The 14,655-nt window shown below is 41.9% G+C and overlaps 1 protein-coding gene across 1 annotated transcript in view; it reads right to left on the reverse strand.

Moving 5' to 3' along the window:
• The window catches only part of LOC308315140 (uncharacterized protein), a 48,916-nt gene that overhangs the window by 25,516 nt on the left and 8,745 nt on the right, over nucleotides 1-14,655 (reverse strand). The window contains exon 7 of the mRNA XM_080762979.1: nucleotides 11,581-11,764. Coding sequence (XP_080619105.1) covers nucleotides 11,581-11,764 — 184 coding nt within the window. The remainder of the gene's footprint in view (nucleotides 1-11,580; nucleotides 11,765-14,655) is intronic.

Genomic DNA, 14,655 nt, shown 5'->3' on the forward strand with positions numbered 1-14,655 from the left:
ACAGTCCTTAAATGGCTGTGAACATAATTACTGTGTTGTTGTTTGTCCACACAGACTCACAGCACTGAGGGTTCAAGGAAGCCTTGATATGGCTGAGTGAGGAGTGTGATGAAATGACTGGGAGGGTACTCTGTCCTGTTACCACTGCAGACTGACATTAATAACTATAGTGCAAGCTTAAGAGCCACCATGAATTGAACAATCAACATGAGTGACCTCGCTGTGGAAGGAACTCAGAATGTCAACTATGTGTGGAGTTTGCATGTTCTCTCCGTGTCCCCTAGGGTAGGTAGTGGTACCTTGACAAAAAAACAACAAAAGAAACCCTAAACATGCAGTAATCCTGGTCTACCGTCCCCATGTCAGCCGGGGCACCTGATGGAGGGGAAAGGAACTGGTTGGAATAATGTGTTCCTTCTTACTGGGGAAACTCCCCCCTGTCAGGTGATAAGAAGCGGTCTGCTCACTCATTCATTGAAGGAAGCATGAGCTCAGTTCGGGGCTCTCCCGCCCAGGATTACGCTTTAGGCAATTGGCACCAGGTGAAAATTGGGTTACAAAATTGTGGGATAATTTTTTTTAGGGAAAACATTTATAAAAGTCAACTATGGTCACTATGGTCGTTGGTCTTTGTGACTAAATAAGGATATGGGGTTATGAATATGTGGTAACCGCAATGATATTATATTATTTTATCACACGCATTAAAGGACCACTTCACCACTTCTCAACCTATCTTCATATAATTGGTCCTCACTAATGTTCATGATAAAATGACACCTTTTTAATCCTACTCCGTCTGTGTCTCAGGAGGGCTGTGGGCAGTTCAGAAACCCGTCCACCAGTGACATCATGGATGGGGAATCCAAGCTAATAGAAACTAGTCTTTCTATAGAGCACCGAAGTCCTGACGTCACTGTCAGTAGAGGGCATCAGTCCCCAGGTTCGTGTACTTTTTATTTGCATTGTAATCTCCATAGGGGGATTTTAGATCGCCTCATATAAGAACTGTGATTTAAAAATAAACCGATCACCCCAGCCTTTTCACTCATATGGATATGAAGCATCGACTGAAGGTGGAAATGTACAAATATACCCAAAGAGTAACAAAATAAGCGTTATAAATTTGTCAAACAACCCAGAGACTACATTTCCGGGTAGGCGGGTGGCTGCATCTGCCCGTCGCACAACAGAAACTGAATGTTAATTACGTTTATTTTTATTTGATTGATATTTTTCGTGGTTAGTACGAGTCGAATCACCACCAGCTGAGCTTACTTCAACGAGGAATCTCAGGAACGCACTGTGTTGACAGCTGGGCGTGACGTATATTAGCAGCGACATTGCCTTCATATGTAGTTTCAAGGCTTTTGCGGCCACATTAATTCCATTTTCTCCAGAAACTGGCTGTATCAAATATGAATGGACATCATTAACGACGCACAGCCACTCCCCTGACAGATAGGCCGGGGTGGTCGGTTTATTTTTCAAACACAGTTCTTATATGAAGCGACCTAAAATCGCCCTATGGAGATTTCACTGCAAATAAAAAAAAGACATGAACCTGTGTATTGGCGCCCTCGACTGAAAGTGACCTCAGACTTCGGTGCTCTATTCCTGAAAAGTTGCAATGCGAAAATGGAAGCCATCGTTAACAATCTAAATATATTTTTTTAAATCTTGTTTTAAAAAAGTCTGCCTAACGATGATGTCACTGGTGGAAGGGTTTCTGAACTGCCCACAGCCATCCTATGCTTATGCTGAAACGGTTAAACCTAACCTTATCCCTAACCTTAACCTCAGTAAAACGGTGCCAAAACCTAAACCTGTTCCTAAACTTAACCCTAAAACTATGCCTAACCCTAACCTTATTTCTAAATTCTAACCTTATTCTCAGTAAAACACAATAAAGAATACAAGAACCGCCGCACGGAACGGTCGGTGTGCAGAAAAGAAAGAGGGCGAGATGGATTATGGGCGACGGTACCCATTACCTGAGACACAGTACAGTAGAGTACAGTAGTAGACAGGCTGGCTGTCAATAATTGATCTGGTCTCGCGAGAACAACCCAGTTACGGCAGTGCAGTCTGAAACTTACTCTGGTCTTCAGATACCCTAATAAAATTATGCATTATAGTAGTATGCACATACAAAACCAAGAGAGCAGGAAACAATGTGTGAGATGTCTCATTTCATTTTCCTGAAGGTCACAATGTGAGAAATCATAATATTGTCCATCTGGCTATCATTAATAGTCCGGCAACCGACAGGCTTCTTTTGTTTAAAGTGGGAAATTTGGTATATAGTCTTTTTAGTGGCCTAAAATACGGTCTACATTCATGAATCCACTTGCTGACCGGCTGTCGGTATTGAGCAAATACTATCTTGTGACCCTACCATTAACATCCTATGGCAGGCAAAATTGTGACATGTCAAACTAGGGGGTTTTCGTGATTCTGAATCCATTCCAAGCATTAGTTTTGAACAAAAAACACATTTGGGCAAGTGGCTATGGCTGTTTTTAGCCCAAGGAGCTGTGCAAAACCAATGCTTGAAAATGCATTCCAAATCTTGAAAACTATAGTTGACATGTCACATGCTACTTAAAGCAAAAGGAAAGTTGGACAATTTTGCCTGCCATAGGATGTTAATGATAGGGTCACAAGAAACCCCTATAAAAAAAGAAAATATTTTAGGCCAATATTAAAAAAATACTACAATATAGTATTTACTTATTTTAATAACCCACCCGTCCACCCCGGCTGCCGGACTATAAAGGGATATTTCACTTTCAAAAAAACGTTTGGTCATTTTATCGTCTACTCAGGTTTATGTGAACACCCCAGACAGTTTTTAAGTTGCTTGATTCAGTATTCAGATATTTTATATTAATTTAGCCCCATTCCTATGCAAACCCATTGCAACTTCAAACTGTGTTGTGCTGCAGCACGCTGTCTGTGTCACTGTCTGCAATGACTTTTGACTCATGTCATGCAATATCTTACATGATCTCTATGTGTCTCACATACTGGTGCAATTAGGAGGTCAAAGAACAAGTTTGGCAATGAGCCATACTTCTCAGCTATGCACAATTGCAAATCACACCACGACTTTGCCCATGTAGTTGTCAGAGTCAAATAAAAGCCAGGACAGACAGGTGACTTCTTGTGTGCATTCGGCATGGTTGCCTCGCGTAGCAATACCAATATCACTGCGTGGATAATAGTCTTGTGAAGATTTGAATGTATACAAAATAAATTGACACACCCCACCCACCACATCACTTCTGACCATCACAGCCAGACCACAGAGGAGGAATATATGTTTCTGGGCACAATAATATTGACACTAGGTTCACTATGCTGAGTGGTGAACTGAAATGTTCTCCTCTTCTGGAGAAAACCGAGGTGCCTGCAACAGACACAGGCTTTTTAAAGCCAAGTTAAGCCTCGTTTGGATCTTCGTCACCGAGTGAGGAGTGAATAGGATTGTGTGAGTTAGTGGAGGCCAAATCATAGGCCAAGTACATCAGCACATTCTCACAGCCACTGACAGAGACTCAGGTCGGAAGGAAGCCAGATCAAATAGCTATGGAGATGGACCCTACAAAAATACTCAACTCACATACACATTCCGGACAAATATTCTTGTCCATGTCCTAAGAGAGTGATGTCCACCTTTGTCCCAGCATCACCATCCCTTGGAGGTCACCCCCTGGTGTGTCTATAGGCCACCCCAGGTGCCACCCATGATCGTAAACTATGATTGGCTCTCTCTGCCCAGTCAGAAACGAGTAAACCAAACATTAGTTCATAGGTGTAATTAAACCTGAGAGTAGGGAATCCTTATGTTGTATTTGGATGTTGCCACTGTCTTTTGTGTTGCGATTAGTACTTCATTTAAATCTTTATACACAGTAGAGTATAATACACTTCATCTTAGTAACATAAAGTAGGTATGGGCAGTGGGGACACGCGTGCGTGCGTGTGAGTGCATGGATGTGTGCGCAATAATAATAATAATAATAATATATACGATTTATATAGCGCTTTTCTAGGTACCCAAAGTCACTTTACAGAAAGAGTACAGACATATTTATTAGAAAACTATTAAAAAAGGTTTAAAAGGTTAAATGCTCGTATGAAGTACGAGCAATGCTCGTACTTCATGCCACCCTAGCATAGACAAGGAATTCTAGGCACACCACTGACTATCTCACCATTCCCTCCATAAATGACACCCCAATCTCCAAGCCCACATTCCTACCCCAACCATACATACACACACACACACAACGCACAGCACACACATAGTACAACGCTTAGATTGTACAGCCACCATCACCTCATGAATGAACTGATGGCATATTGTGTCGACTGAATTTGTTCATGAATTATTTTGCTATAGACCCCCCCCCTTTAAGGAAAAATAGTTATGATTAATAATTAATTTGAGCTTAAGACAGTATTTGTGAATACATGCAACCCATTATGTAAGAGTCTCCAAAGCTCTACATTGTGAAGTCATTACATTATGAACCCGTTTTGCCGAACTGAAAGTAATCGTGTCCCAAATGTGACAGGAGTGAGCGATCACGTTTAAATTAGCTTTATTTCTCTCTGTAGTGTTAACCGTAAACCATTCCTGAGGAACCATGGACTGGTCTCCACTCCCGATACTCGCAGTAGTCTCCCTATTTTTAACCCTTCACCCGCAGTGCTCCCGATTGGTAATGCCGTGATTTCATGTGCAATGTATGTGCAACCATCCCTGCCCGATTGCCTCGCTGGTCGCTGTGCTCGCTCAAACCCACTTGGCGCAGTTTGCAGCTGAAAAGTGAAAAGGGGATGAAACAGTTCCCAAGAAGAAATAAACTTCTAAATTTAAGTCCACCTGGTGTGAGCCATTCACCTTTCTAACCCCCAATACATTCATATCTGGTAGCCACACACACACATGCTCAAAATGTTAGCAAAACCCTTTTTTTTGGTTTATTAATTTATTTTATAGCGAGTTAATGAATTTAAGACTAATTAAGTATTTAAATTTCACATCCTTGTATTTATTCTATTAATCTTTGGTGTAGTACGTAGTCCGGTATGTGCCGGGGGTTGTTGAGGGAAGGCCACTTGCCGATACAGTAGGCCTACTCCAGAATATCTCCCTTTTCCTAGACTTTCGAGAGATCAAAGAAATAACAGATGGTTTGTGTTTGAGCTTTTTTTTTTCTTTTTTCTGTAAATCGCTTTTGTTTGTTTACATGGTCTTTTTTTACCCACCCCATTCATGTTGAAACCTTGTGGGAAAACGTTCTAGGCATGGTTAATTTAACCACAGAGCCATTTATAGTCATTCAAATTAATGTATTACTATACTGCAATCCAAGCCATTGAGGATTTACATTTTAATATGCCTGGGACAAAATGTTTCTTTCAAGTGCTGCATTTTAAAGTCAAAGTCAAATTGAAGAGGAATCTAATGGCGCAGTGAGGGTAAGCTGAAGTTGACCGAATTAGTCATTACAAATCATTACATTTCAATGACTAAAAATGTGGAAAATCTAAAACAGAAAATATTTTACCGAAGAACAAAATGCATGCAAAATGGTTGATACTGGTATGGTCCTTTAAGTGATTCTCTACATGATTCAGGCACCATTACTCACTCATAGCACTTTGTTGGGGTATAGAGATGCTACGAGTTGTGTTCTCGAGTTGACACAGCGAGTGTCTCTTTCCCCTTTCAAGAGGATATCTGGCTTGGATTTGTAAATATTAAGAGATGTATAGAGATTAACCTGACATATTCTTTGGAAGGACATTCTTGGCAGTAGCATTGTCTTTAGGTGTAGGTTATTAATTTGGCCAGTAGAGGGTGCTTGTGCTTTACATTCTCTACGTTAGAATAAGAGATACTGAAGTATTGGAATAATGAATGAAACAGGCAGACATAACCAGATGAGATGACCTCATGGCCGTGTTCGAGTTAGAAAATAATACTGCGCTAAAACAACCAGTTGCCTATAGCTCATGATTGGATCACAACAATTTGATAATTCGCCAGATATTAGGTCGTTGTAATGTGTCAATAGAAAGACCAGAAACTCTGAAAAGGGTTCAATACAATGTCTCGTGTCACTCTGTTATCAGTGGTTTTCAACCAGTGGGAGGCATGGTCCAAAACATGGCTTGTGAGACATTATCACAGGGTCATATAGGAAAAGAGGTCTCACGACGATCGGAACTTAAGGTTGTGCTAAACATTGTATACCTGGTTGTGGCTTCATGGAGAACGGGCCTGAACAAAATCACTTGAGAACTATTTTGAGAATGAGGTCACCCATACTATTCCTTGGTAGGAAGTTCTAGGAGCAGTATGTTAACTCTAGCCGGGTGGGGGAGGTGACATTTGTCACTTCACATACTCCTACAGACTGGGGCGATTATCAGCAGGGAATGATGAGATGGGAGGAGTACGCTAAAGGCTCTATATATGTCCACCTGGTGCAGGGTACAGCAGTGGCAAGCAGTGAATTGGCATGAGTAAATTAGGGGGAAGGGGTAAAAAAAGAAAAAAAGAAATAAGTTTTTGAAGAAGTCTTTGTGAAATCATACAGGGCTTTTGCTCGAAGAAAGACTACAACTACACACTTGGCTCATGACTTCTGTACACCCATAGTATATTCCACTCAAAACATGCTGGTTGGTGCTGGTGCACTTCAAGATATTTCACTTTCAAACATGTTTGGGGTCATTTAACGTCTACTCTTGACTTTTGTGTGCACCCCAGACACACAGTTTTTAAGTTGCTTGATTCAGTATTTAGACATTTGATATTATATTTCACCATGCCTACAATATATAAACTGATAAACTGTAGGAAGTTATGTTAGATTAATTAATTCATGCCCTTGGTTCTGGTCACTGATATTGTCCTTTTAGTGCAGTGGTTTCCAACCCTTTTCATATCAAGGTGAACCTGACCACCATTTGATTTAGTCTCTCAGACTCAAAACTTTAAATTTTGTCCACAATGAGAGAATTCTTGTAAATTAAGTAATGCAGTTGATTAACAATAATTTAACTCTAGAGTATAAAATAAAACCAAATGGACCCATACAAGTCCATTTGGTTTCATTTTACGCTCGGAAGAGTTAAAGATCTATAAGGGTTAATTTGGTTACCAACTCTCCATTTAGCTGGAGAGTACTGGGGACCACCTGGAATCCGTTCCAAGGGCCACTGGTTGAGAACCACTGTTATAGTGTGCGCATATACATACACATATATATATATATATATATATATATATATATATATATATAGAGAGAGAGAGAGAGAGAGAGAGAGAATGAAGTTTGAAGTTACAATGGATTTATATAGTAATGGTTTGATGAAAGTAATATCAAATATCTAAATAGTGAAACAAGCAACTTGAAAACTGGCAAACAAAAGCCAGAGTAGATGTTAAAATGGCGCCAAATATGTTTGAAAGTGAACAGACTACTTAAACTCTATATACTTGTTGACCGGTGTCCCCCAGGGGTCTAAACTTGGTACCCTCCTTTTTTCCCTCTACACGAAATATATTTGCCAAAATCAGGCCATCTGCAAGCTCACAACGCATCAGACTGTGATATGAGCTTGTATCTTCGATCGTGACAAAGAATGGTAATGCTAGGTTTCATGCTGTGAAGTGGAGATGATAGCACACAATACCCAGACAAAGCTACCGAATTGAAAGTATATCAAAAGAATGTTGTGCCTTTTGTATGAAGTCCAGAGGTGGTATGTTGTGCTTGTTCACAGTGTACTTGTTTGTGTAGAGGGGAAACTGTTTGGGATGGTGATCGGCAATCAGGTTTGCCGTTTCCACAGCAGTGATTCAGGACGGGAAACGGGAACCAGGTGGGAAAGCTGATCATTGATCAGCACTTCTAGTCTAATGCAACCTCAGAGCTTGTTTGCTTCTGGTGACAGAAATGTTGCTTGTTGGTCTATAAAACGAAGGGAGAAAAAGTATCCAGCAGAGGTTCCATGAGGTGTACTCAATACTCATGCAGTTGAGTCACAAAGCCAAATGCAGGAATACTCAAAAAACGCCCGCAAATTAAAACCCACCTAAAAAACGACTGGATTGTTGAGGATTTCAATGCCCTAAGCAAGTCCCAAAAACTAAATCTGTGGAGTTTATGTATGCATGTATGCACAATGAATCCTTTGGTCGCAGTGAAGTAGTTTGCTTTTCCAGAAGTACTGAGGAACAGAACACATTACTGAGACAGCTGACACTTCGCTCTTCGTGGAAGCAACAACACCAACTGTCCCATTCATGGTTCGCCGGCCTGCAGGTGGGACCTCCTTGAATCCTCCACTTCTCTTTGGGTCTCTGCAGGTTCTTCACATTATGTTCTCAAAACCGATTCCTCGACCCCTCAAGGTTCTGTTCCCCACTAAACCGGGTCTCTCTGTACGATACTTGTATTCTGCGCATGAGTGCAAGAGTGTGCATGTGTGTGTGCGCATGTGTAATGTAAATAAAGAACCGTTTGCTGTGGTATCCAGAGGCTTGAGCAAGTAAGTGTGCAGGTGCAACACCTTGCTATACTTAAAATAAGTTGACTACCATATGAGAGCACTTAAAGGGGGGGAACTGACTGACTTAATGAATGACATGCATGTGTGTTGGGAGGCAGTGGCTCAGGAGGTATAGAGCGGCTGTCTGGAAGCCGGAAGGGTCCCGATTCGATCCTCGTTCCTCCTGGCTGTGTCTCCTAGGGTCCTTGAGCAAGACACGGAACCGCTAACTGCTCCTGATGAACAGGTGGGTGCATGCCTGGCATGGTTGCGTCCGCCGTAGGTGGGTGAATGCGTGTGTGATTGTGTACTGCATTGGCAGGTAATGTGTAACGGTGCGTCTGTGAAATTGATGTGTGTGGGTATGTGGGCATGTGTGTGTGTGTGTGTGCAACTGTGCAGGCGTGTGTGAATGGGTGAATGTGAAATACATTGTAGAGTATTTTGAATGGGCAGAAAGACTAGAAAGGCACTATAAATACAGACCATTTAGCATATCGGAGGTGTATTCCATGAAGAGGTGATTTGAATGTACTGTACATACTGAAGAATGTTGTCTTTAAAAAATTGCCAAAAGAAAAACAAAAAAAAAGCATCGTGGGTTCCCTGAATATGATGGTGCTTGTTGTGCTGAAGAGGACAAAAGTATGGGCGGACTATTTGTTGAGCACTTGACCCGTCCGTCTTTCTCGGAGAGGCTAAAGAAACTGCATTGACTAGTGAGATTACATCCATGGCCCTGCCGGCTCTGAGGAACTGGCTGCATGTTATTACAGAAACCTTCAGAGCACAAATGTTTTCAATTTGACTGGACAGATGTGAAAGATGTGGTGTAACATTTGAAACAACGAGGTTTGAGAGAGCCTGGCCGAACGCACCCTCAACTCCTCCAGCAGGCTGCAACATGCCTGGACTTTAACCTCCCAAAACCTTTCTGCGCTCCGTCCAATTCAACACTGGCAATGATCTACAGGTTGACCGAAGGGGGCATGTCTGCCAATACGCCCGATACTTGCAGGAGTCTAACCTATTTTTAACCCTTTCTCCCGCATCCGACTGGTAACACCTCCCGTTAATCTCCCAATTACATGTGAAATGCACGTGCAAACGAAACGCCCCTGCGGTACTTGTAACTGTGCTCGATCAAACCCGCTCTTGCTCGGTTGGTTTCTGAAAAGTGGATGAAACTAAATGATATATATATAATGAACCAAATGGTGCGAGACCTAATTCCTAATACATCTATATTCTAGCCACTAGCCACACGTGCACACACACACACACACACACGCGCACACCCACACACATTCACACTTTCACAATGTTCGCACTTGATATTTTTGTGATGTACATTTTAGTGTTTATGTTTTTTTGTACAGGTATATGGTCCGCAGGTCATTGAGGGAAGACCACTTGCCTATTTTCAAAGCCTAAATGTTGGCAGGTATGCAAGGGGAGGGCACCTGCAGGATTTGCAGCCCTATACTCCTTCCCGCCCGCAGGTTGTCTACCCATCCCTTCCCTACGACACCAGAACTAACGGGTCCAGGCGACCTAGACTCTCCCTCCCAAGCTCTGGAATGACCTCCCCTCTGTCGTCGGTCAGGACTGCAGCCACTCCCATCTTCTGTCGTAGTCTGAATTCCCACCTCGTCTGACTATCATCTACATTTCCTAGCACCTATCATCTTTGCATCTGCACTAGAGGTCTTCGGGTAAGACCTTGAGACCCAAAAATACCCCGGGATCCAACCCGGACTGGTCACGGTTCCATCCACAGGAATCCACTCTGGGACTGGGTCGGAACCGCTACCATATGTCTCGTGGGCTTCTGACAATGAAATGACAGTTCCACTAATACCCCGAGTGGACCCGGCGATTGGCTGTCACAGCTGTCAATCACCTCCGCTCCCCCCTTTTCTTTCTCTTCCGGCGTACTGCCTGCGTGCCTTGCGTCTCTTGACTTTAGTAAAGGAGTAGTAGCGCTACTGTGTAGACATTTAAGAAAGCACGATGGATACATTCTTAACAACGTTGGCATTCGGTAATTTCGGGGCCTCTGGTTTTGTACGGGTATGGTCCGACATCCCTCTACTGCTCGGGGTCGCAACTCATTTAAAAATAATAGCCGGGTAGGTCGAATCCGTCTCTGACATATGTCTGTACTTTTCGGGTTCGGAACTCAAGATTTCAATTAATAGCCGTGTCCATTCGGCTCTGGTACAATTCTTACGGGTCGGTCAAAATGGACCTGTGAAGACCTCTAATGTGTCTTATTTAGATAGTTGCTAGTGATAGATAAATAGATGCTAGGTAGGTATGTTGTTTAATGTAGACAGATGCCAAGTTAATGTTTTGGCACTCTTCGACCACTTGCACTTCATAAATTGCTCCGAATTAAGTGTCTGCTAAATGCCAAAATTGTAATTGTAAAAATTCAGATATCAAATTACTTGTGAAGTAGCCGCCTATAAACAGCTATATTTGTACTAATGGTAACCTCGAACAAGCAGGTCTTGAATATGGGAGTCATTATCGATGGTTTTGAAAAAATGGTAGAGAAATAAATCGTAACGCTTTGCACGAGGCTGGACAACTTGCATTGTCGATCGGTTGGACATGTCTTGAGGTTTCTGATGCGTGTATCTTTCAGAAAGGGAACCGTGGATATACCCCCAAAAACACATTTCGGAGGTTCTTTTGCGTTGCACCAGTGTTTGTTTCCCATTCATTTGAAGTGTGAAACGAGTGTGTTCAACAGCATACCCCTGACCAGTCAAGCTCGAGTTTCATCTCATCACGTTCCAACATTTATGTACGCGAAAATAGACGCTATGAAAAATAACATACTTACCCATTGCTGACCCCTGGAATGTATCAGTCCTCCCATCTTAGTGTATGTACGGGGGTGTGTGTGTGTGTGTGTGTGAGAGCTGCTCTAACCGTGACAGAGAACACATGTGCGTGTGGTGGAGGAATGAGCGTGAGGTGAATGGTACGTACACGCTGTGATAAACTGAGCTGCTGCTGTGGGAGTAGACTGAGCTGCAGTGAGACGGGGCTCGCTGCAGGCCACGGGCTGTGCCTGCGACGCTTCCTCCTCCTGCCCTCCGTCAGCTTCCTTCTCCTCTTCCCCTTCTTCCTCCTCCTGTCGTTCTGCCAACCTCCGAGACGTCCGCACCGGCCTCTGTGGGGCAAAAAATATATTTTTATTGTTTGTTTTATTTGGAAAAAGCGTTGTAACAGTATGAATTAGATAGTACACAATGGTTATACAGAAAGTTCTTTAGTGCAGTTCCCAAGGTTTATTTCCCCTCCCCCCACCCCATGTTATCTCTGTCATACTTTCTCCATGTTGTGTACCCGGTCTCATACTTGTGTATCCAAAAAAAAATATTTATTTCATTGCACTCCAAAAACGTATCAACTGATCAATGATGAAAATAACTGGTAGTTGCAGCTTCAACTAGGGCATTCATTAAAAATAAATCGATATACAGTATATATATAAATAGTTTTCCCCATATCATATTTGTGTACAGAATTCAAACTGTAGGATTGGTTATTTATTTATTTGACAGGGACAAAGCTCATTAATCAACATGTCAGTTTTCACATCAATGTAAATGGGCCAGAGTTAGCCGAAGCTAAATTTCATCTGTAGTCCCTTATTGTCACGGACAGAAGTCAATCTTTATTTCTTGCCCTTTGCATAGCGCACTCGCCTATTAGTTTGCATTGCATTCAGAACGCGCCCTTAATTAAGAACCTAACTGCAGCTGTGTGTGGCTCTCAGCGGTGTCCCACTAATTGACTAGCCTCGGAAACCCAGACGTTTTTATTTCCAGGGAGTTGAAGTTGAACTGCACTGTGTCAGAGAAGTAACAGATAGAAGCGCGCAAACTTTATTCCCAAACTATATCCCCCCGCCCCCACATCCGTGCTGACGCAATGACTGTCCTGTTTCTGGTTTAGCTTTACGGGCGAGACACATGAATCTCTCCGTCTCCAGTCATACGGGTTATTGTTTATTTGCATGGCTCAGAAAATAAGTAACAAACTAACATGAGAACGTTATCGAGTTGTTGTCAGAGGAGGAAAAGGTTCATATCGTGAATGTGGAAGGTAATAGCAGATTGTATTCTGGTGATGCGCTAACTGCTGCTGGCTGCTATGAATGTTAATATAGATGCATGTCTTCTATTGTGTTCTGAAGGTCGGGCTGCTATAGGCCTACTGCCACTAGTGTTAATGTTATATTTCCTATTGTGTTCTCGGGCCGCTGCTGCGCTGTGTGCCAATTATGACCCCTCTCCTGTTGTGTTCTCTTTTCTGGTCTGTGAACCAGTGTGCGACGCACACTTGCGTGTGTGCCTGCACTGTTTAGTATTTTACTATTACATTTTTGTTTTGATAATCAGCGCTTTGCCATATAGATGATACATACACTGACACACTGTGCCATATTGGAGATGCCAATGTGTGCGCAGTGCTCTGTTTGACATGCTCCGTACTTGAGTGTGCGTGCACCTCCACCCACTGTTAAAATCAACCCCCCGCCCCCCGTTATAGAACGATGCATCGACTCAACTTCGACACTGTTACTGTCTGACAAGTCGACTTGGAAAACTCTCAACTCGTTAATGCCCTAGCTTCAACACCTTTCTGCTTGCCTAACCATTATCAGCAGTGGGTGCTATTAATACAGCGTCTAGGAAATGTCATGTTCAGAGACATTTCGACACATAAGCAAGATCACAATGCTAAAACTTCCACCCTCACATCTCCCCATGTCCCACTTCCTCGCACCTTAGATGGTAACATGTCAATGGCTGCGGTTACATGAGGGCTTTTTCATTCAGAATGAAAACTTCAGAATGAATTAATTCAGAAGTAATGTTTTTTGCTGCGTGTCTACATGGGGAAAGGTCATTCCGAATGAGTGTTTACATGGACAATACTTTTAAATCCCATTATTTCATTCCACATCAGGTTTGGGGCTGGGAAGGCTTCTGATTGGATAGGGGGCGGGCGGATATGTTTACGTCCAGTGGTGGAAAGTACATTTACTTTAGTACTAAAGTACAATTTTGAGGTATTTCTACTTTACTATCCAATTGTTTTACTTTTACTACACTACATTTCAGTAAAATAAAAGAATAATAATAAAAAAACACTTTTATGCCGTATTACTTTATATTTGATGTATCCTGTAGCCTATGAGAGGTTTCTAATATAATTTCTTAATATAATTAATTGCAAAACAAGAGCATAATATAGCCATACCAATTACATGGAAACAAGCATGCACAGAAAGACCAGAATGAACTTCAATCCGAATGAGTTTGTTTTCATGAGTCCACAATTGTTTCAATAGGATTTAAAAATGGAATAAACCGGTCAGTTACATCAGATCTAAGTTTAAATCAGATTGACCATTTTCATTCCGATTTAAGTTTTTGTAGGTGTTTACATGAGAACTTTTAATAGGATTTATTCTGAATGAAAAGGGGATTTAACTGTCCATGTAAACGTAGCCATTGTTCCGACATCCTGTTAGTCTGACTGATCAAATCATGATACAGAACCGGATAAAGATCACATATTTATCCAATATAGTTTGTAGTTTCATCACTTCCAATTTCCCATGTCTATTCCTAATCATGTATGAGTTCTCTCTCCTGATTAGATACATGATAAATGATCACTACATTAATATGTATTTTAACGGGCTGAAGAGATACGGCACTATACACACTTATTTTAACCCGTTTTGGTCGGGAATCCCTTTTGGTGTTTTAAACATTATGTTATAATTTAGCTATTGAAAAATAGCAGATCTACAAGCTCATAGAGTGGCGCGCTATGAGCTTGTAGATCATAGAGCTTGTACTGTAGGTCTGCTATTTTTTAAAAGTCGTGAAAATGTGGTGCAAATCTTTGAATATATATTTCAGAGCAAACATTTTTAATTAAAATATTTGCTTCTGGGGTGTCCCTGGAACTACATATTTTGAGATGGGGGGTCCGTGGCCCAATAGAGATCATGCTGGGGGTCCTTGACATGAAAAAGGTTGA

The sequence above is a fragment of the Protomyctophum bolini genome (genome assembly GCF_963924005.1).
Source record: "Protomyctophum bolini genome assembly, chromosome: 5".
Lineage (NCBI taxonomy): Eukaryota > Metazoa > Chordata > Actinopteri > Myctophiformes > Myctophidae > Protomyctophum > Protomyctophum bolini.